This window comes from Lacerta agilis, chromosome 4 (genome assembly GCF_009819535.1).
Source record: "Lacerta agilis isolate rLacAgi1 chromosome 4, rLacAgi1.pri, whole genome shotgun sequence".
Classification (NCBI taxonomy): domain Eukaryota; kingdom Metazoa; phylum Chordata; class Lepidosauria; order Squamata; family Lacertidae; genus Lacerta; species Lacerta agilis.
In genome coordinates, this window is record NC_046315.1 from 8,873,295 (window position 1) to 8,893,605 (window position 20,311).

Here is a 20,311-nt window from a genome sequence, read left to right on the forward strand (position 1 = left end):
AAATTGCAGCTGGATAATAATAATAATAATAATAATAATAATAATAATAATTATTATTATTATTATTATTATTATTATTATTATTATTATTTCGGGCTCAGGAGTTTGTGAGGGTTGGAGTGGGTTTAAAAGGATGTATTTTGTTTTATTTTTTTCCTATATATGTGGCTAAAACGGTTGGATCTGGACATTGGCGTTAATGAAGGTTAAAAATAAAAATTAGGAGGTTAGAGGTGGGAAAATTAGCTAAAATTTTTGAGACCGGAGGGAGGGAAGGCTGCAGAAAGAAGAAATTTAGGAGCATAAAATTAGATGGGAGTAAGGGAAACCGACAAGGGTTTAGGAAAGTTTCAGAAGCTAAGGTAGAGAAGAAAAGGAGTTAGTGTGAGTTGAAACAGGATTAGTAAAATAATAAGGAAAATGATTTTGGTATTTCATGATTTTGTGAAAAAGGGTGAGAAAATGGAAAGGAAAAACTTTAATATTGAGGTAAAAATAGATATGACTATGAATCTGGGAAACTGTTAAAGAAGATAGTAAATGAATTCAACGGGGGAGGGGGGGTCTGAAGAAGTCAATCCGAAAATGAACTTGAGGAAAGGATGAATATCTGGCCTACAGAATTGGGCCAGACCTAAGTTATGATATTTTGTATGTTAAGTATGTTAAATGTCAAATGTTTATTGTTTGTCCCGGTGAGAGAGGGGATTGGAATTTTGCTTCCCCCAGTGAGAGGGGGGGAGGATGAAAAATTTAACGGTATTGTAATGTGCTTAAAATTGTTAAAATTTCGGGGGAGGGTGAGCTGTGATGTGAACTGGAAGTTAAAGCAGCAAGCAGGGGAGACAGCCATACCTAGAATCATAGAATCATAGAGTTGGAAGAGACCACAAGGACCATCCAGTCCAACCCCCATCATTGCTTTGTCTTCTTCCCCCCAGGCCTCCTCCCAAGCACACCTCATTGCTTTGTCTTCTTCCCCCCAGGCCTCCTCCCAAGCACACACTCAGCAGAGTCATGATCACCAAGAACCGAGGGAAAGACAAGATGTGGTCCTACACCCGGGAGCCCATCAAGCAACCTTTGCTGAAGAAGGTCCTGGGCAGTGAGGAGCTCTCGCAAGAAGCCTGCATGGCGTTCATTGATATCCTTCCAAGTGCTGTCCCCCCGCTGAGCCAACAGGCATGAATGAGGCCATGGAAAGAGGAGTGGGCAGCTTTGTCCATCCCTTTCCTGAAGTTGGCCACAATCCAGTGGTCTCATTTTGCCTGTCTGGCAAAGTCTGAAAGACCAACTGGTGACAGGCTTCAGGGAATCGGTTTCCTCCCCCCCCTCCCCCGTGGCAATAGATAAGAGATCAAATGAAAGGAGCGCCTTACCAGAATCTTTAATAATCACGGGGAGGGAACAAAGAACACATCTCTTAGAAATGGGGGTGCTCCCAATTAAGGGATACTCCCCCCTCAGTCCCTATTAATATACATCACTCCTATGTCTTGTAATCTGAGCTTTCTGCCTCTGTGCTTTCTGTTCTGACACTTTCTGAGTTCTCCAGGACTTTGGAGAAGGGTGGTGGATGCTGTCCAGAGACTGTGAATCTGTTAACCCTCTCTCTTCCAGTGTCCCTTCACCTGGCTGTTCCCCATCCAGTATTTCCCATCTTCTGCCTTCTGAACTATGCCCCTCTGCAAACCACTGTTCCAAATCTATACTTTCCTCCTGCTCCTGGGAAGATTCAGGAGCAGGGGGAGGGGTGGCTCCCACCATTGCTCCTCGGTGCAGCCCTCCTCAGCACGGTCCCTGAAATCTGGATGGTTTTTGTTCCTTCCAAAATACTGTTCATTTGTCTCAAGCCAGTGAAGTGTTAGGAAATGGCAGTGGGCATCCCACCAGCCCACCACAAAGAGAACAAGTTCTGTTAGGGAAAGTCCCATGACCCTTGTTGTGTATTGGTCCCTCAATCTCTTCTTCCTCCTTCTCCTCCTCCTCCTTCCTTTTCCTCTTCTGGTTTAATGGTGTGGCAATGGTATGATCACATCTCACACACAAGCCTCCCAGGAAGCCTCTGACCTTTCACAAACTGACGTAAATTATCCAGCTCTAAGCCCCTTTTATGAAGGGCAGCATCAACAGACAAGTCTGTAATACCCAAATCACAAAACCTACAAAGGAGAGGCCTTGTGTCTTCAGTATACTGCAAAAAAACAAACCCACAAAAAACCATAGAAAGTGATCAACCATTTCCTACACTTCACAAACTTCACAACATCCAGGGTTGATGCTTTGAAGAGCTCATGGCCCTAACCAAACAGGCCAACTTGTCTCTTCTTTCCCATTATGGACAAAAGAATACCCTTGGTGAACGAGCTAACAGACCAAATATTTGAAGGCGCCTTGAAAGCCGAACCGCTCAAAGATGAGCCAGTGTGGTGTAGTGGTTAAGAGCGGTAGACTCGTAATCTGGTGAACCGGGTTCGCGTCTCCGCTCCTCCACATGCAGCTGCAGGGTGACCTTGGGCTAGTCACACTTCTCTGAAGTCTCTCAGCCCCACTCACCTCACAGAGTGTTTGTTGTGGGGGAGGAAGGGAAAGGAGAATGTTAGCCGCTTTGAGACTCCTTCGGGTAGTGATAAAGCGGGATATCAAATCCAAACTATTCTTCTTCTCTTTCCCTCCCACCCCACCCTCCCACACTGCTTTTGCCAGTCAACCAAATGGTGTACACAGTCATACCCTGGAAGTCAAATGGAATCCATTCCGGAAGTCCGTTTGACTTCCAAAGCGTTCAAAAACCAAAGCACGGCTTCTGATTGGCTGCAGGAAGCTCCTGCAGCCAATGGGAAGCCGTGAAACCCCGCCGGACGTTCAGCTTCCTAAGATAGTTCTCAAACCGTTACTTCCGGGTTTGCGGTGTTCAGGAGCCGGAACGTTCGAGAACTAATCTGTTCGAAAACCAAGGCACGACTATTGATTCAATTTGATTTTTAATCTGTCTTGAATATTCGCAAGAAAAGTGATGTAGAAATGCTACCTTATTTTTTCCTGCCTGTTCCGGTTATTGTACCCTTAACCTTTCCTGTGCACCCATCCTGAAGTATATGGGCGACTACCCTTCGAAAAGAACCCGCTCGGTGAACGAGCTAACAGACCAAATATTTGAAGGCGCCTTGAAAGCCGAACCGCTCAAAGATGAGATTTACTCGCAAGTTCTGAAGCAGCTCACTGACAACCACATTAAGTAAGAGGTTCTACGTCTCTGCGCGGGAATAACGTTTGCGGTGGAACTTTCTGTGGACAGAGAAAGATTCACTGCCAGTGTGTAGCAGGTCTGCCCTGTCTACCTCCCCATATTTGAATCAGCCAGGAATGTGCTTGCAGGTGCAAGCAGAATATTTTTGCCACATGTCTGCAGTTCATTTTTCATTTCTTTCTTTGCTACAGATTTTTGTTGAGCTTTGATAAACCCTAAATATCAAATCAGTTACTTAATATTAATCGGAGCTGAGGTTTCTCCTGCTCGGTCGGGAGAAACCTCAGCTCCGAGGTTTCTCCGTGGTTTTTCCGACCTTGGGGAGGTAGTGCCATCACCTGCCCTGCATATTGAAGGGTATTCCATTAATGGATTCGGGGGGGGTGGCCCTGTCCAAAGCCTAGGGAGGTTAGGGCCTAAGGTTACGCCCCCTATTGGTGACCCCAGGGGGATCTCCTAGTTGATGTGCATCAGCAGGACTCCCCCTACTGGTGGTTAACCTTTCCTGGACTCCCAGCGGACGGCCTGGAGTCAGATATAGTCGGTTAGATCCAATGCCTAAGCCAATACCACTCTTCATCTGTAACCAATAAAGTTGTGGCCTTTTCTCTGCCCATTAACCTTACTGTATATATTGTGTCCTAAGGGACGCAGGTGGCGCTGTGGGTTAAACCACAGAGCCTAGGGCTTGCCGATCAGAAGGTCGGCGATTTAAATCCCCACAACGGGGTGAGCTCCCGTTGCTTGGTCCCTGCTTTTGCCCACCTAGCAGTTCGAAAGCACGTTAGAGTGCAAGTAGATAAATAGGTACTGCTCTGGCGGGAAGGTAAACGGCGTTTCCGTGCGCTGCTCTGGTTCGCCAGAAATGGCTTAGTCATGCTGGCCACACGACTGGAAGTTGTATGCCAACTCCCTTGGCCTTTAAAGCGAGATGAGAGCCGCAACCCGAGAGTCGTCCGCGACTGGACCTAATGGTCAGGCGTCCCTTTACCTTTATATATTGTGTCATTTGTTTTACTACTGGGGGGGGGGTCGGGACATCGCCACGCAATTGTTTTCGATTGATTTATTTAGATTTCTTTCTTTTTTTTAATTAGAAAACAAATGGGCTTTCGGTGTGCGTTTGTGCTGCAGTGACACATTTTCTTCACCGTGTGCTCTTGTTTTCTTGCTGGAAAGGTACAGCGAAGAGAGAGGCTGGGAGCTCCTCTGGCTGTGTACGGGCCTCTTCCCCCCCAGTAACGTGCTCCTGCCCCATGTCCAGCGGTTTGTTCAGTCTCGGAAGCACCACCTGCTTGCCACCGACTGCATTCAGAGGCTGCAGAAAGCGCTCAGGTAACCTGCTGGGAAGGGACTGTCAGCTCACGGGTGGAGCAGCTGCTTTGCATGCAGAAGGATTGGGACCGCAATACCTCCAGAGCTGCTTCTCCCCTTACGAACCAGCCCAGACCCTGCGATCTTCTTTGGAGTTGTTTTCAACTACAGTCGTACCTTGGATCTCGAACGCCTTGGCTCCCGAACGATCGAAACCTGGGAGTGTTCCAGTTTTTGAACGTTCTTTTGGAAGCCGAATGTTCAATGGGGCTTCCGCGGCTTCCGATTGGCTGCAGGAGCATCCTGCAGCCAATCAGAAGCCGCGCTTTTGTTGTAAGCCAAAAATGGCTTATCTTCTGAGTTACGCCAATAAAACTGAGAGACAATAGGAGTTAGGAGTCCATTGTTGTTTATTGCAAAGCAATAGGTTACAGTTGAATCTTTTCTCAAAACTGCAACCCCGCCCAAGGGTCCGGGCAGGGGTATTTATAACATTTCAAACAAAGGATTTCAATTTCCACCAATCATATACATCATATACATCATTACCTCATTTCATGTTTAATACACATGCGCAATAAGCATTGCTAACTAAACTTTGATTCTCACCGTGATCTGTTACATTGTGTTAGCATACATGTTGGGAACCTGTGTTACGTGTAGCCATTTGCAACATGCATCAACTTATGTTCTAGCTTATGAGCTGTATCTTTGTGATTGACATACAGTGGTGCCTCGCAAGACGGAATTAATTCATTCCGCGAGTGTCGCCGTCTAGCGGAAATTTCGTCTTGCGAAGCACAGTCGGAGGAAGTGTGGTTTTACGGAGAAAAAAAATCGCAAAACGTTTTCATTTTGAGAAGTCACGGTCATAGGAAAATTCATCTTGCGAGTCACCCTTTTGTTAGCGAATGCCTTTCGTCTAGCGAGTTTTTCGTCTAGCGAGGCATTCGTCTTGCGAGGTACCGCTGCATTTGCTGTCCTTCTGTCCCAGTGGGGGACGGCATCTTGCCAAATCATCAGTTTCTTAAAGCAACAGGTTACCACAACTTCTCTATTAGAAGCATATTCTAAGATTTATAGGGGTTCACATTATCACATTCATTATGGCCCTTTGGGCCACTAAAACACTTTGATTTCCAAATGTTTCGGAAGTCGAACAGACTTCCGGAACGGATTCCGTTCGCCTTCCAAGGTACGACTGCCCTGGTTTGTTTTTTATTGCTTTGTGTTTCATAAGTGATGTTTTTAAATGTTGGAAGCTGCCTTGATTCCCAGCTTGAGAAAAAGGATATATTAAATACATTAAGTAATTTAAAATAAATACCATATTTTTCGCTCCAATAGGGTGCACCGGACCATAGGGCGCACCTCATTTTTAGAGGAGGAAACAAGGAAAAAATTATTTTTCTAGTTTTCCTCCTCTAAAAGCCCTGGGGGGTTTTTTAGGATCAACTAAAAGTTTTGCAGCTTTTTTTGCAAAGGGGAAAACCCTGTTTTTTGAGGATCAGCTAAAAGTTTTGCAGCTTTTTTGCAAAGGGGGGAAAGCAAAGAGGAAAAGCCCCATTTTTATGGGGTTGAACTCACATTTCTGCAGCTTCTAAAGGGAAGGGAGCCTTTTCTACAGTTTCCAGACAGATAATCTAATCAGCCAGTCAGTCACATGACGCTGGGGAAACAAACAACCTCCCTCTGCAGCACATTCAACAATGGAGGGCGGGGCTGAAAGGGAGCCAGGGACTCTTATCTCTCTCCCGATCTCTTGCTGATCAGCTGCTGAGCGGGGTCCTTTCAACACCCCCTTTTCTCTTTGTAAAATAAAAAGCATGATCCTCTTTTGGCCCATGGGCAATTCAGCTCCAGGGACCACCATTCGCTCCATAAGACACACAGATATTTCCCCTTACTTTTTAGGAGGAAAAAAGTGTGTTTTATGGAGCAAAAAATACGGTAAATAAAGAGGTGCCCCCCCAAGCTATGCTCTATAGCAAGTTTTTTTGTTTTGTTTTGTTTTTCAGGAATGGATCTCGGAAGTATCCGCCCCATCTGGTAGAAGTCGAGGCAATTCAGCACAAAACAACTCAGATTTTCCATAAAGTGTACTTCCCAGATGACACAGATGAGGTAAAAGCAAAAAAAAAAAAAAAAAAAAAAGGAAAGGAAAGGAAAGGAAAGGAAAGGAAAGGAAAGAAAAGAAAAGAAAAGAAAAGAAAAGAAAAGAAAAGGGAGGGGGGGACATAGCTGTCAACTTTCCCCCTTTTTTTTTAAAGGGAAATTCCCTTATTCCGAATAGGATTCCTCTCAAGAAAAGGGGAAAGTTAACAGCTATGGGGGGTGGGGGTGGAATTGGACAAAATAAGCAAGGCCACAGCCTGTGGAGACGCTGTAGTCTGTGGTTTGGGAACAGTGCTGTTAAGAGTATCTTCAGTCAAGGAAGATGCTGGGTTCAGGTTTCTACAGATGAGAAGCAGGACTGGGTGATCATTTTCTTGTTTTAATGGGATTGTTTTATTGCATATTTTAAAGAAGGGAGCTTATATTGCATTGTTGCAATGAGGGGGGGCCTATTGGGTTGCCTTTCTTTTTATTTTTTATCATGTATTCCATGTTGTTGTTTAAATTGCAATTTCATATTATGGACCACCCTGAGATCTACAGGTTTAGGGCCGAATACAAATGTAATAAAATCATTATTTGCTTGCTTTTAATAGTTTGCAAACCGCTTAGAAGCCCATGTCATTTTCATCTTCATTTATTAAATTTCCATACCGTCCTTCAGCCAAGGATCACGGGGCAGTTTACGCTATAAAAACACAGGCCAGAGCGACAAATGAAAACAATACCACCCCCACCCCCAGTATGATGTCGGCATTAAACGAAATAAATAAATAAGGTCTCAGGCCTTAAGCACCACAACCTTCTCAAGTTCCTGCTCCTTTTTAAAATTAATATTTAAAAAAAAATTTGGCAGGCGTTTGAAGTGGAATCCAGCACGAAAGCCAAGGACTTCTGCCAGAACATCTCCAACCGGCTGCTGCTTAAGTCATCGGAGGGTTTCAGCCTCTTTGTCAAAATCTCTGACAAGGTGAGTGGACGGCCGGGGCTTCATTTGGCATTATATCAGAGGGTTATGGACAGCTTCCCCGGCTGGAATCATACAAATCCCCATTGCGGCATGGGCTTAGATATTACCACCGGAGAGGGGGAAAGGGCACCGGAGTCGTGGAAAGAGGCTTACATCACTCTGATACCAACACCAGATACAGACAAAACCCAAATGAGAAATTACCGACCAATCTCCTTATTGAACGTGGATTATAAAATATTTGCAAGTATATTGGCTGAAAGGTTGAAAGGAGTAATGAAAGAGTATATCCACAATGATCAAGCAGGTTTTTTGCCTGGAAGACATATGAATGGAAATATTAGAAATTTAGTGGATATACTAGAAAGACTAGACAAGAGAATCAATACAAGTGCTATTCTGATGTTTATAGACGCAGAGAAGGCCTTTGACAATATATCTTGGAAATTTATGAAACAAAATTTGCAGAAAATGGAGGTGGGAAGTAAGTTTTTGAATGGACTGAATGCAATATATTTTGAACAAAGAGCAAAGATTATTGTTAATAATGTGGTGTCAGAGGAAATAAGTATTGAAAAAGAAAGGAGATATTTCCACCGAAGAGCCAACAGGTGACATTCCTTTCCCTTCCTCCAGGCTTAATTCAGGGGGATTGCTGGGGCAGATGGAGCAGTTGAAAAGGTTGTCCAAGAATATCCTTGCAGTTGGCCATCCATGAGCCCAAGGTATCTCAGCATCCTTGGGGGCTGGCTACCCCTCCGCTGTAAAAATGCTTTTTCCACGCAGGCTCACCAAAGCCCCAGCCTGAGCATCTTGCAAAATCAGCATAAATCAGCAGGTTGCGAATCGCTTGGCAAGTGGAACTGCAGGCTGCTTTGCCGTTGGTTCATTGCCATGTTTTCTTCCAGGTCATCAGCGTACCTGAAGGGGACTTCTTCTTTGACTTTGTCAGGCACCTGACAGACTGGATCAAGAAAGCCAGACCCCCAAAAGATGGTAAATGCCTGTATAATTAATTGCCTGTGTCCTTTCATTTGGAAAGCACTTAATCTTAATAGCCTGATGGAAATGTCAGTCTTGTTTATCACATTTTTTAAAATATATGTATCCGCCACCTTTTCCTCAAAGGAGGTCAAAACGGTGTGCATGGTTCTCCGATTTTATCTCCACAACAGCCCAGTGAAGTAGGTTAGGCTAAGATTGGACCAAAGTCTCCCAGTGAGCAGCACGGCAGATTGGGATTCGAACCCTGGTCTCCCAGGTCATAGGCCAACACTCTAATCACTACACCACAGTAATTCATGACTGCCTGCTCTTTTGAGGCTGGAACTAGAACCCTTCTCCCTGACATGCTAGTTTTCTACATGCAAGGATCTATCTATCTATCTACCTACTGTGTGTGTGTGTGTGTGTGTGTGTGTGTGTGTGTAAGAGCATTCCTTCACGTCACTGTCCACCAATGGGGGAGAAATTCAGTTCAGGTCGCATTTAAAAGGCAAACGTGCCTATTTTGCAATTCCCAAACCAATTCACACATCATCATCATCATCATTGGTATTATTATTATTATAATTTGTATACTGCTCTTCATCCGTAGATCTCAGGGTGGTTTTCCAGATTTTGCAGTGCAATTCTGCAGCCAAGTAACGTGAAGAAAAATGCAATGCAAAAATGCATTATATTAGTGGGAAATGTGTGCAAAAATGGGAATATTTGGCACAGCTGCATGCAAAGATGGGTATATTAGGGAAAGCCGCATGTATCAGATTCACTGATGAATTTTCACGAGAACTTTGATTTTTTTTTTAATGGCAAGCTGATGTGGAAGTGCACAGAGCCAAATTTAAGGTTGGAAAAGTGACAAAGGGAGCAAAGCAAAATGGTCTGGTTTACAGATTCCTGTCTAACGTTCTCCAGCCCTGACCTCAGGGAGAACTAGTCTGTCGTTCCACATACAGTACGTTGCCCTGGAGTGCACAGCGACTTCCTACCTTAATTTTGCCATGATTTCTTTGGGCAGGGATAGTGCCTTCTCTCACCTACCAAGTGTTCTTCATGAAAAAGCTGTGGACAAACACTGTGCCTGGAAAGGATTCGATGGCCGACTCCATATTCCACTATTATCAGGTATTACCTTTCACCAAACATGCGGAACCCCAGCCTCTGAGTGAGGAACAGCAACACCAAGGGAACTTGAAGCCCGGGGGGGGGGGGGGACCCAAAGCAAGCAAGGCCTCCGAACGTAGCTCAAATCGAATAGATGATTGGCAGGTGCATTTGCTGAGCACCTTTCAACATGGCACCTTCCCCAGGGACTCCAGGAAAGATAACAACAAAAAGGACTCTATCAAGGCCGGCTCTATCGTTGGGTAAAGCGAGGCGGCTGCCTCGGGCAACCAATGCTGGGAGTCGGAGAGCAGCAACGAGCTGCGGGGTTGAATTTGGTTCCGTTCACATTTTGACGCAAACCCGCCTAGTTTGCGCATCCTGAAATGATATGCAAACTATAATGTACCTGTTATTGGGAATCTGCATGTCTCTGAGTATTGCGATGCCGTTCTCTAAGCAAGGGACACAGGTGGCGCTGTGGTCTAAACCACAGAGCCTAGGGCTTGCCGGTCAGAAGGTCGGCGGTTCGAATCCCCACGACGGGGTGAGCTCCATCTCTATGGGCAGAGTCGTGTTTTTTGCTGGTGTGACTTTACAAAATGTTCTCTCTCTCTGTCTTTCTCTCTCGCTCTGTTGCAGGAATTACCAAAGTACCTTCGCGGCTACCATAAATGCTCGAGGGAGGAGGTCCTGCAACTCGGGGCCCTCATCTATAGGGTGAAGTTTGAAGATGATAAGTCCTATTTCCCCACCATTCCTAAACTCCTCAAGGAGCTGGTGCCTGAGTCTCTCATTCGGCAGCTGTCTCCAGATGACTGGAAGAGGGTAGGTCTTCTCCGGCAACCCCCCCACCCCCACCCCAATGTCCCAGTTGCGCCCCACTTTCCACCCTTTCCTTCCTACATGCATGTCTTCTGCAGCAATGCCAGCTCCCTGATCAGGGCTGGATTTAGGTTTGATGAGGCCCTAAGCTACTGAAGGTAATGGGGCCCTTTATATGTCCAGCTGTCCTTTGTCAACAACAGAATGTCGCTGTTTTTTGTGTTGGATATATGCTAGATGGTAATTTATGGGCCTAATAGGTATCTAAAGCCATTTGCAAATGTTGCCATGCAAACAGTCCATGTAGAATGTAAGCAGCCTACAGGTGAAACTCGAAAAATTAGAAAAATTAGCAATTGTTTTCATTAGCTTCTGGAGTTTAATATATGAGATAGACACATGACATGCAAAGCGAGATACGTCAAGCCTTTGTTTGTTATAATTGTGATGATTATGGCGCACAGCTGATGAAAACCCCAAAGTTGAAATTGTTAGTTTGGGGTTCTCATCAGCTGTACGCCATAATCACCACAATTATAACAAATAAAGGCTTGACATATCTCGCTTTGCATGTCATGAGTCTATCTCATATATTACTTTCACCTTTTAAGTTGAATTACTGAAAGAAATGAACCTTTCCACAATATTCTAATTTTTCGAGTTTCACCTGTATATATAGAAATGAGCAAACCAGTGATATTTTAGGGAGCAGGCTAGCAGGTGGGGCCCATGACTTACATCATAGGAGCCTACACAACACAAAACACTGTTGCTGCATGTAGGTTTTATTCTATTTGGTTTTTTCCTTATATTTTGGAAATGTACATCCAGTTTTTTCCCCTTAATTTTTTTTGGGGGGGGCCCAAGAGAGTGGGGCCCTAAGCTATAGCTTGTTTAGCTTATATGTAAATCAAGCACTGTCCCAGGTCAAAAACCCCAGATCTCTAACATCATTTAAATTGCACACAAATTATGTGGTTGGTGTCCTTGATTGCTTGTTGAGATGGAGGTAGAATTCAGTTCGGTTTGCATTTAAATGCAAACATCCCTGATTCTCACTTTTCGAAACAGTACACAAACTGAAACACAGACATCCTTTTAAATCAGCACTTCTCTGTTTTTCCCCCAGTGCAGTGAATCATAGAATCATAGTATCTTAGAACGCTAAGGGACCCAAAGGGTCGTCTAGTCCACCCCCCGCTGCAATGCAGGAATCACAACTGAACTATCATGCACAAAAATGCATATACAAGGGTGAAATGTGCAAATAAATGTATATGAAATGCATTGGTTATGGACAATTGCTTTGCAAAAAGTGAACTTGATGCAAAATTGCATTAAAATTGGAGCCTTATTTGCCCCTACGGGTTCCCATTGTTGTGCCCGGTGAGAAAACATGGAAGCAGAAAAACACCTGAGGCTTCTGGCTTCAGAGAGAGAAAGATTTATTATTCTGCATGCAGAGGTACTGCGGTGTTCAGACATCCAAGCAAGTACAAAACTAGCCAATTTCCAGACAGTTCTTATAGACCGGGGGTCAGCAACCTGCAGCTCCGGAGCCGCATGCGGCTCTTTTACACAGCTGCCGCGGCTCTGGGACTCCGGGGCAGATACGCCCGCCCACTTCTCCAGCTGGCCAGCGGAAGCGACCGCCCTCCAGCTGGCCGGCGGCCCGCCCTCCGGAGGCTGAGGGCGCTGCTCAGGGGCGTACCCAGGATCACATGGCCTTGAACAGCGGGGCAGCAGGGCTCGGAGGCGGTGGGGACGCAGTAGAGGTGGCGCAGCTCAGCTGAGGGCTCTGGCGGGGAGCGCGCCTGAGGCGCGCGCGCTCCTTCGGGAAGAGATGGAGCTGGGCGAGCGGGAGGGGGAACTTTGAAGACCCCGCCTCCGCCTCCGAAGCAGGCGTCCATGGGAGAGGCCGCCCCCCCCAAGCCTGCCTGGCGGGACCAACCCTGCCCAGCTCCGGGAGTCTTCCTAGCGTGGGAGGCGGCCTTGGGGCGGACAGGGGAGCTCCTGGGTTGGCAGCTATGTGGGACCCCGCGGCATCCAGAGGCACCTGGGAGGTGGGACAGGATGGGGGCAGGAAGGGAGCCTTCGGACGCGTGCCCGCACGGGCACTGGAGGCCAGGACTCCTCGGCTGGGTCATGGGACCGCAGGGGCGGGCTGGCCGCGGTTCCTCTCGGAAGGCTGCTGGCTGCTGCGTTGAGGCGACGACGAGGTAGGCAGCTGTGGGCTGGGCCAGGGGCGGCGGGTGGCAGGCGAGGGCAAGGGGGGAAGCCCTCTTTTTAAAAATGGTCGAGGAAGCGGCGCCTGTTTCCCTGCCGCTGCCTCCTTCGCTCCTGGTTCCGCTCGCAGCATCAGACCGTGCTCTCGCGGGCGCGCGTCTCTCTCCGCCCCGGAGCAAGGCCGGGACGTTTTGCAGTTTTTCCTCTGTCCTGAGTGTGTGTTAGGGGAGCCTTGACAAAGCACCTGTTGGCGTGGAAGAGAGGAGTCCTAACTTGGATCTGTGTTCATGTGCAAAATCTATCGCCATTGTCATTAAGGGGGCAGGGAACTCCCCTAAAAAGGTTTGAACACTACGAACTACTACAGCCACCTGTATGGAAGTCAGCACAAACATCACAGGCTTCTCTGGTGCAATTCTGTGCTTTATTTAGCAAGAGAGGAGGTTGGAAGAGGTGAACATAGCCTCTGGTCTGAAATATTAAGAGTAAAAGACACTAAGATTATTGTAAAAGCCAGCAGTCTTCAATTAGACATGGGACAAACATTTAACACAAGTGTGCAGTTGAGGACTCATTTAAAAAACAAAAAACAAATCAAATATTTGTATGCTGTTGCAACCCACCTTGGATCAGGCTGTGACCTGGTAGTGGTCCCCAGGGTGGATAAAAATGAATGATTAAAAAAAAATGGATTTTTTTTATTTAAATCAGATTTTTTTATTTAAATAGGATTTTTTTATTTAAGTAGGATTTTTTTTATTTAAATCGGATTTTTAAAAATAAAATGCAGTGTTATATTTGTTTTAAATGTCGCAATGGTTTTGCGGCTCCCAGGTTTTTTTCCCCCTTCGGAAATGGGTCCAAGTGGCTCTTTTGGTCTTAAAGGTTGCAGACCCCTGTTATAGACAGTTCCCTGGCTCTTCCTCTTGTCCATTTCCTGTTGTACATTTCCTGTTTTACATATAAGGCAAAAGGACATTTACCCCAGAGTTGGGCTAAACTCATGCGCACTCCAGCAAGGCCACCCTATCTCTTGACCTAGGCAACAGTTCCTCTCTGCACAAGGACAGCTCTACTGTCTACTGTTATCTCCAGACACTTAGTCATCATTTGCCAGTGCAATGCAGATCAGAGTTCACAGCTTTACAGAGCAGTTTCATACTGAAAAGCTTAAAAACTTCTTTTATACTTAATACATTCACTGGACTAACAATACATTCAGGTAAATATATACAGGTTAGCTAATTAACTCCTTCCAAAATTAGAATTTCGCCCCAAATTAATAATCACAAATTGATGTGGAGGAAATGTGGGGAACTGAAGTTCAAATTTAGAAAAATGAGTTGCATGTTTAGACCTTTAACCTTCCCCAAATAAATTCACACAAGAGACAGATATTTGGTTTGGTTTTTGGCAGAATTTAAGCCACAACTTTATTGATTACAACCAAGTGAGTGGTTGCATAGGTTCTAATTTGACTATCTCCCTGCACCCTTGCAGGCAGACCTGTCCCAGAGCCATGTTCGTAGGACAGACAAGGATGAACACCAGGGACAGCTGCTGGTAGGGGTACATATCAGCTGTCCTGATGTCCCCGGGACTCGGGCACCGGCCGGACCCCTTTCGGGGACCGACAAACCAATGAGTCCCTGGATTCCTGTACCGGAATATCCTGCATTTGCATAGGCGTGGCCATATGACATGCCACGCCTTTCACCTGAACCAGAGCCTATCCGCAACTTACAAGTTGTGACTATTTGCTATGCGGCAGGCGAAACCCAAATGGCACCAGCCAATCGGTCAAGTGGGGGAAATTCCTGCCGTGCCCCTGTCCCAACGACAGACGACACACAACGGCATAGCAAGGTCAAGCACAAACCCTAAATATAGGGTGAGGTGGGTGGGTCTTCCCAAACAGGAAGGTCAGCAGCCTCGCATGGGCTTAAATAGGTCCCGCGTTGCTGTATTTTACGACACCCCATTGGTGAGATTTCACCCCAGCAACACGGGACCGACCTATCAGGGGTTGTGGCCATGATTTCCAATTGCCTCCCACAACACTGGGTCGGGTTGGCGGTCGCACCGCAACACGTGCCCTCTTTTAACGGAGGACCCGATAAACCAAAATGTATTTTACTCTTTCTGTGCAGTCCATTGTGGCCTATTTCAACAAGCACGCTGGCAAAACGAGAGAAGAAGCCAAGCTTGCCTTCCTGAAGATTGTATTCAAGTGGCCTACGTTTGGATCTGCTTTCTTCGAAGTGAAGGTAGAGATGGGTCCTTCTTTATGTCATCTGGAGGGTCCAGGGATCTAGGGTGGAACATGGGCATCAGAAATATTGGCTTGCTTGCTTGCTTATTTTAGTGACAAAATCTGTATTTTTGCCTCTTGTTCATACTCCCCGGAGCGTGGTACAAGTAATAAAAATAATATAAAAGCAGATAAATCAGTAGATGGTTTACGGTGGCAGCATCTACTCTTTGGAACTCCCTGCCTATTAAGATCAAGATGGCGCTTTCACTGTACACTTATTCAGTGCCTACAAAGAACATTCCCGTTTAGACAAGCCTACCCTGATTGCGGGTGGCGCTGTGGGTTAAACCACAGATCCTAGGGCTTGCCGATCAGAAGGTCGGCGGTTCGAATCCCCGCAATGGGGTGAGCTCCCATTGCCGGGTCCCAGCTCCTGCCAACCTAGCAGTTCGAAAGCACGTCAAAGTGCAAGTAGATAAATAGGTACCGCTCCAGTGGGAAGGTAAACGGCGTTTCCGTGCGCTGCTCTGGTTTGCCAGAAGCGGCTTAGTCATGCTGGCCACATGACCCGGAAGCTGTACGCCGGCTTCCTCGGTCAGTAAAGCGAGATGAGCGCCGCAACCCCAGAGTCGTCCGTGACTGGACCTAATGGTCAGGGGTCCCTTTACCTTTTACCTTTACCTTTACCCTGATGCTTAGAGAGTGGAGGTGATGTTAATCTGCTTTACCTTGTGTATGTTTTAAAGTAGGGTTGTGATTTTCCCCCCTTTGATTATACTGTTTTCTTGTTTGTAAACCACTTTGAGGTGTTTTCTTTTTTCCCCTTTTTGTTAACAATCAAGGGGAGAATAAATTTTATTAAATAAACAAATGAAACCCAATCATTTACTAGACGGGCAGCCTGGGGTCCCCAATCTTTGAATTGTTGTATGTGCTCCCAACAAAATATTAAATACACGATAAAACACCAAACATTAAAAACTTCCCTAAAAAGGGCTGCCTTGAGATGTCTTCTAAAAGTCAGATAGTTGTTTATTTCCTTGACATCTGATGGGAGGGCGTTCCACAGGGCAGGCGCCACCACCAAAAAGGCCCTCTGCCATGCCACAGAATTGAAGCAGGCAGTGTGTGTCCACCCCCCCAGCCAGAAAACAAGACAAAACATCTACATGCACACGCCAAACAAATGAAACACAGACAATTTTTTGGCATCACACAGTGAAAAAGCAACACACAAAAACCCCTTGTCTTTTTTAAAAAAATGAGAGAGGCAGGCTGCTTTGCATGTGCATATCATTCTCACCCCACCCCCCACCCCTAGTCCTTTAACATATCTCAACCTTTGCACTCTAAACAGCAAACAACTGATCCAAATTACCCAGAACTCCTCCTGATCGCCATCAACAAGCACGGTGTCAGCCTCATTGATCGCAAAACCAAGGTAAGGCAAGTCTTTCATGCAGCTTCCCTGAAGCTTCTCTGCCACCCATGCAAAGTATGGGTGTGTTGCCCTGCCCATCTGTCAAAGTCAGCCTGCAGCCAAAAACTTTGACAAACATGATGTAGTACAGGGGTCGGCAAGGCTTACTAGCCATGGGCCGGATCACTCCTGTGGAGATCATACGTGGGCCGGGCCGGTACAGCGCAATGCTGGAAATCGTGTCTGCGCATGTCCACGGCACCGGAAATCGCTTCTGCACATGCCCAAATGCCGGAAATCGCACCTGCGCAGAAGCGATTTTCGGCATCTGGGCATGCGCAGAAGCGATTTTCGTCGCCATTCAGTTTAGCGCAGTGCGCGGGGTATCACCGAGAGGGCAGCTCGGTTCGGGGGTGGCTCGTGGGCTGGTAAAACGGTCTTCGTGGGCCAGATCCAGCCCACGGGCCACACGTTGCCGACCCCTGATGTAGTAGATGATGAGATGGAACCTAGGGGCTTTCCCCTGAGCTCTACCACTGACTAGAGATGGCTAAATGTGCCCGCTTCAGTTCAACGCATTTCTGCATCACTTTGTGATTGCTGCTTTTCACGTCCTCCGAGTCCCGAAAATTCATCAGTATTTTGATGAATTGAACGCACATTCTCGTATGCAATTTCCCCTAATGCAACGCATTTTTATATCTCAATTTCACCAATATATGCATTTTTATGCACATTTTGCACCAAAACTCCCCAGGCTTGCACCCGGGGAGCTCACTTTGGCACTGCTAAGGCCGTGGTTTGACTTCACCGCCAGAGGTGCACTCCATTGTGTCTCGAGACAGACAGATGCCCACCAGCCAATGCCTAATGTTCACATATTTATATACCACTTTTGCATGGAGAACTGCATCACAAAACCTGGAGAAATGTGGGTTTCACAGATCATTTCAGGAAGTGCAGATGAGGTATGTCCAGATTAAGATGCAGACTGAGGCAAATGATTTCCCCCCGGCTCTACCATTGAGTGTCCTGTCTAAGCCTCCCGTGGCCCTGTGTGGTGGATCCCTTGTTTCCATGGAGTTGCTGAAGGCTGGGTTGATGGAGTGGGGAGACAGGTTTCCGTACACCCATGGTCAGCCCACTTCATCTGCGCCTCCATGGGCTGGGTGTCGGGAGCACCTTCTCTGACCCTCCGATCACAGGAACGCAGGAACAGCAACACAGCATTCCCGAGGAATAGGTCCTGGTGCAGTGGACTGATTAAACAAATAAAAGAACGTAACAAACATGTATGAGAGAAACAGCTCTCTCATCCTGCCATCCTGTCTCTAGACAGATCAAAGAAATCCCACACAGCACTGGAGATGGAGGCTGGAGGAGAAGTGGTTTCCGCCCCCTCCTTTCTCACAGACAGAAAGCAAAACAAACATGATCTGGTGATCCTGGCAATGGGAGGGATGAAAATACTGACAACAGGGTCCAGAGTCGGGTCTGTGGTGGTGACACTCCTGACTTCCTTCCCCGTGTCCCCAGGATATTCTCATCACGCACCCTTTCACAAAGATCTCCAACTGGAGCAGCGGCAATACCTATTTCCACATCACCATCGGCAACCTGGTGCGGGGGAGCAAGCTGCTCTGCGAGACTTCGCTGGTAAGTCGCCCAAAATGCTTCCAGGCGCGCACAGTTCCCAAATGCGGAGGGAAATGGACCTTCAGGCTGTGGAGCTTCAGAAACCCCCTGTACTCAGCTCCTCCAAGACCTTGGACATCCGCTGTTGGTCATGCTTTGTTGGCCTGCACGAGTTGAGTTTTAAAATGGCCGCCTGGTGCCATTGCGATGTCAGGTGACTGGCAGGTCGGTGGCACCGCCTCCCTGCCAAACCTGGTCCCCGAGGTGGTGGGGAGATGATGTGGAATTCTGGCCGGATCCAGCCCCACAACCAGTGGCAGAGCTTCATGCTCCGGCACTGGGGGGGCGGAGAACAGGTGTGGGCGTGGCGTGGCGTGTGTCCTGGGGGCGTGGCGTGCAGCGCAGGTGGGGGAACAGCCACGATGGCACCCCACCAGAAGTGTGGGGTACTCCCCCCGACAGCCTTCAGAGCAGAGCTCCCTTTTCTCCTGCAACCTGACTCCTAAGAAAATGTCCGCCCCTCCAAGTGTCCCTGCTTTCCAGGGACAGTCATGGATTTACAGAAGCTGTCCTGGTTTCTGATTTGAACCCAGAAGGTCCCACTTTTGCTTAGGACGCCCCTATTTCCACCGGAGAAATGTTGGAGGGTATAGAGTTATGTGACCCCCGAGCCAAGGAGATCGGTAACTATACAGCCTTTTCAAGACACCTGAAGTTAGCCCTGAATAGGGAAGGTTTTTAAAAAAGTTTATTATGTTTTTATAGATGTTGGAAGCCGCCCAGACTGGGGCAACTCAGTCAGATGGGCAGACTATAAATAATAAAATTATAATTAATATTATTACCGGGCAGGATGTCCCTATTTTCATCGGAGGAATGTTAGAGGGTATGGAAAGTGTGCAAATTAGGTTGCCTGCTTCCTTGTAAGGCCACATTCCAGCCACGTTCAAGGAGAAATGTCAACCAGGGTAAACACTCGGAGTGTCAGACAGGGTGGTGGCTTGAGGAAAATTCTGAGGGCCAGCTGGGGAGGTTTGGGGGGCCACATCCAGGACCCCACTTGATGCCTGAGGTTGGAAAGAAGGATCCCACCCAAGGAGGAGGAGGAGGAGGAGGAGGAGGAGGAGGAGGAGGAGATGTTGTTGTTGTTGTTGTTGTTGTTGTTGTTGTTGTTGTTGTTATTTATTACTTATACCCTGCCCATCTGGCTGGGTTTCCCCAGCCACTCTGGGCAGCTCCCAACAGAATATTAAAAACACAATAAAACATCAAACATTAAAAACTTCCCTAAACAGGGCTGCCTTCAGATGTCTTCTAAAAGCCAGGTAGTTGTTTATTTCCTTGAATCTGATGGGAGGGCGTTCCACAGGGTGGGCGCCACCACCAAGAAGGCCCTCTGCCTGGTTCCCTGTAACTTCACTTCTCGCAGGGAGGGAACCGCCAGAAGGCCCTCAGAGCTGGACCTCAGTGTCCAGGCTGAACGATGGGGGTGGAGACGCTCCTTCAGGTCTACTGGGCCGAGGCCGTTTAGGGCTTTTCAAGGTCAGCACCGACAATTTGAATGGTGCTTGGAAACGTACTGGGGTGTGTGCGCCATCGGGGTGTGTCAACCCTGTCCCTCTCGACTCTTCCCTCAGGGCTACAAGATGGACGATCTCCTGACGTCTTACATCAGCCAGATGCTGACGGCGATGAGCAAACAGAGGAGCACGAAAGGCAGCAAGTGATGTGAGAGGAGCCGCGGGCCTCTTGGCCTGGAGTTACTCTGTCGGCTGAGGACTGTGGGTTACCCCTGCAGCTGGGGGAAGACCTTCTCCACCCACGTGTGGAAGATGAGCCGGACTCCTTCCGAAAGCATGTCAGACTCCGATTCCGAGGACTGTGGGCTGACGTCCCCTTCGAGCGAGGATGACTATCTGTGAGAACAGCCTTCGCGTCGCCTCCCCTTTCCTCTCCACGCTCCTGGATTTAAGCCTCAGCGCATCTGCCGTCACGCTGAGGCTACAGCAAAACTCCGGCGTGTTTTTTTTATTTTAAAATTGGAACCAAAATGGCAGGACTCGCCAAGGACCGTGTGGGGGGAAAAGCTCCGTGCTGCTTCTTTTAAGGCCTTTGAAACAAATTACCGGCGACGAGATGGTTGGACTCCGACCCGTGCCAGAAACGGAATGATCTCATAAAACTCTAGTGGGTTCG

At 47.3% G+C, this 20,311-nt stretch overlaps 1 protein-coding gene across 1 annotated transcript in view; it reads left to right on the forward strand.

The window, feature by feature from the left end:
• MYO7A (myosin VIIA) overlaps positions 1–20,128 on the forward strand; it is a 116,056-nt gene extending 95,928 nt beyond the window's left edge. Inside the window, exons 37-48 of the mRNA XM_033146002.1 lie at positions 987–1,144; positions 3,085–3,238; positions 4,430–4,585; positions 6,583–6,688; positions 7,536–7,649; positions 8,558–8,645; positions 9,670–9,776; positions 10,398–10,583; positions 14,957–15,073; positions 16,418–16,501; positions 18,017–18,136; positions 19,753–20,128. Of these exons, the coding sequence (XP_033001893.1) occupies positions 987–1,144; positions 3,085–3,238; positions 4,430–4,585; positions 6,583–6,688; positions 7,536–7,649; positions 8,558–8,645; positions 9,670–9,776; positions 10,398–10,583; positions 14,957–15,073; positions 16,418–16,501; positions 18,017–18,136; positions 19,753–19,842 (1,480 nt within the window). The 3' untranslated portion in view covers positions 19,843–20,128. The remainder of the gene's footprint in view (positions 1–986; positions 1,145–3,084; positions 3,239–4,429; positions 4,586–6,582; positions 6,689–7,535; positions 7,650–8,557; positions 8,646–9,669; positions 9,777–10,397; positions 10,584–14,956; positions 15,074–16,417; positions 16,502–18,016; positions 18,137–19,752) is intronic.
• Positions 20,129–20,311: the final 183 nt, after the last annotated feature.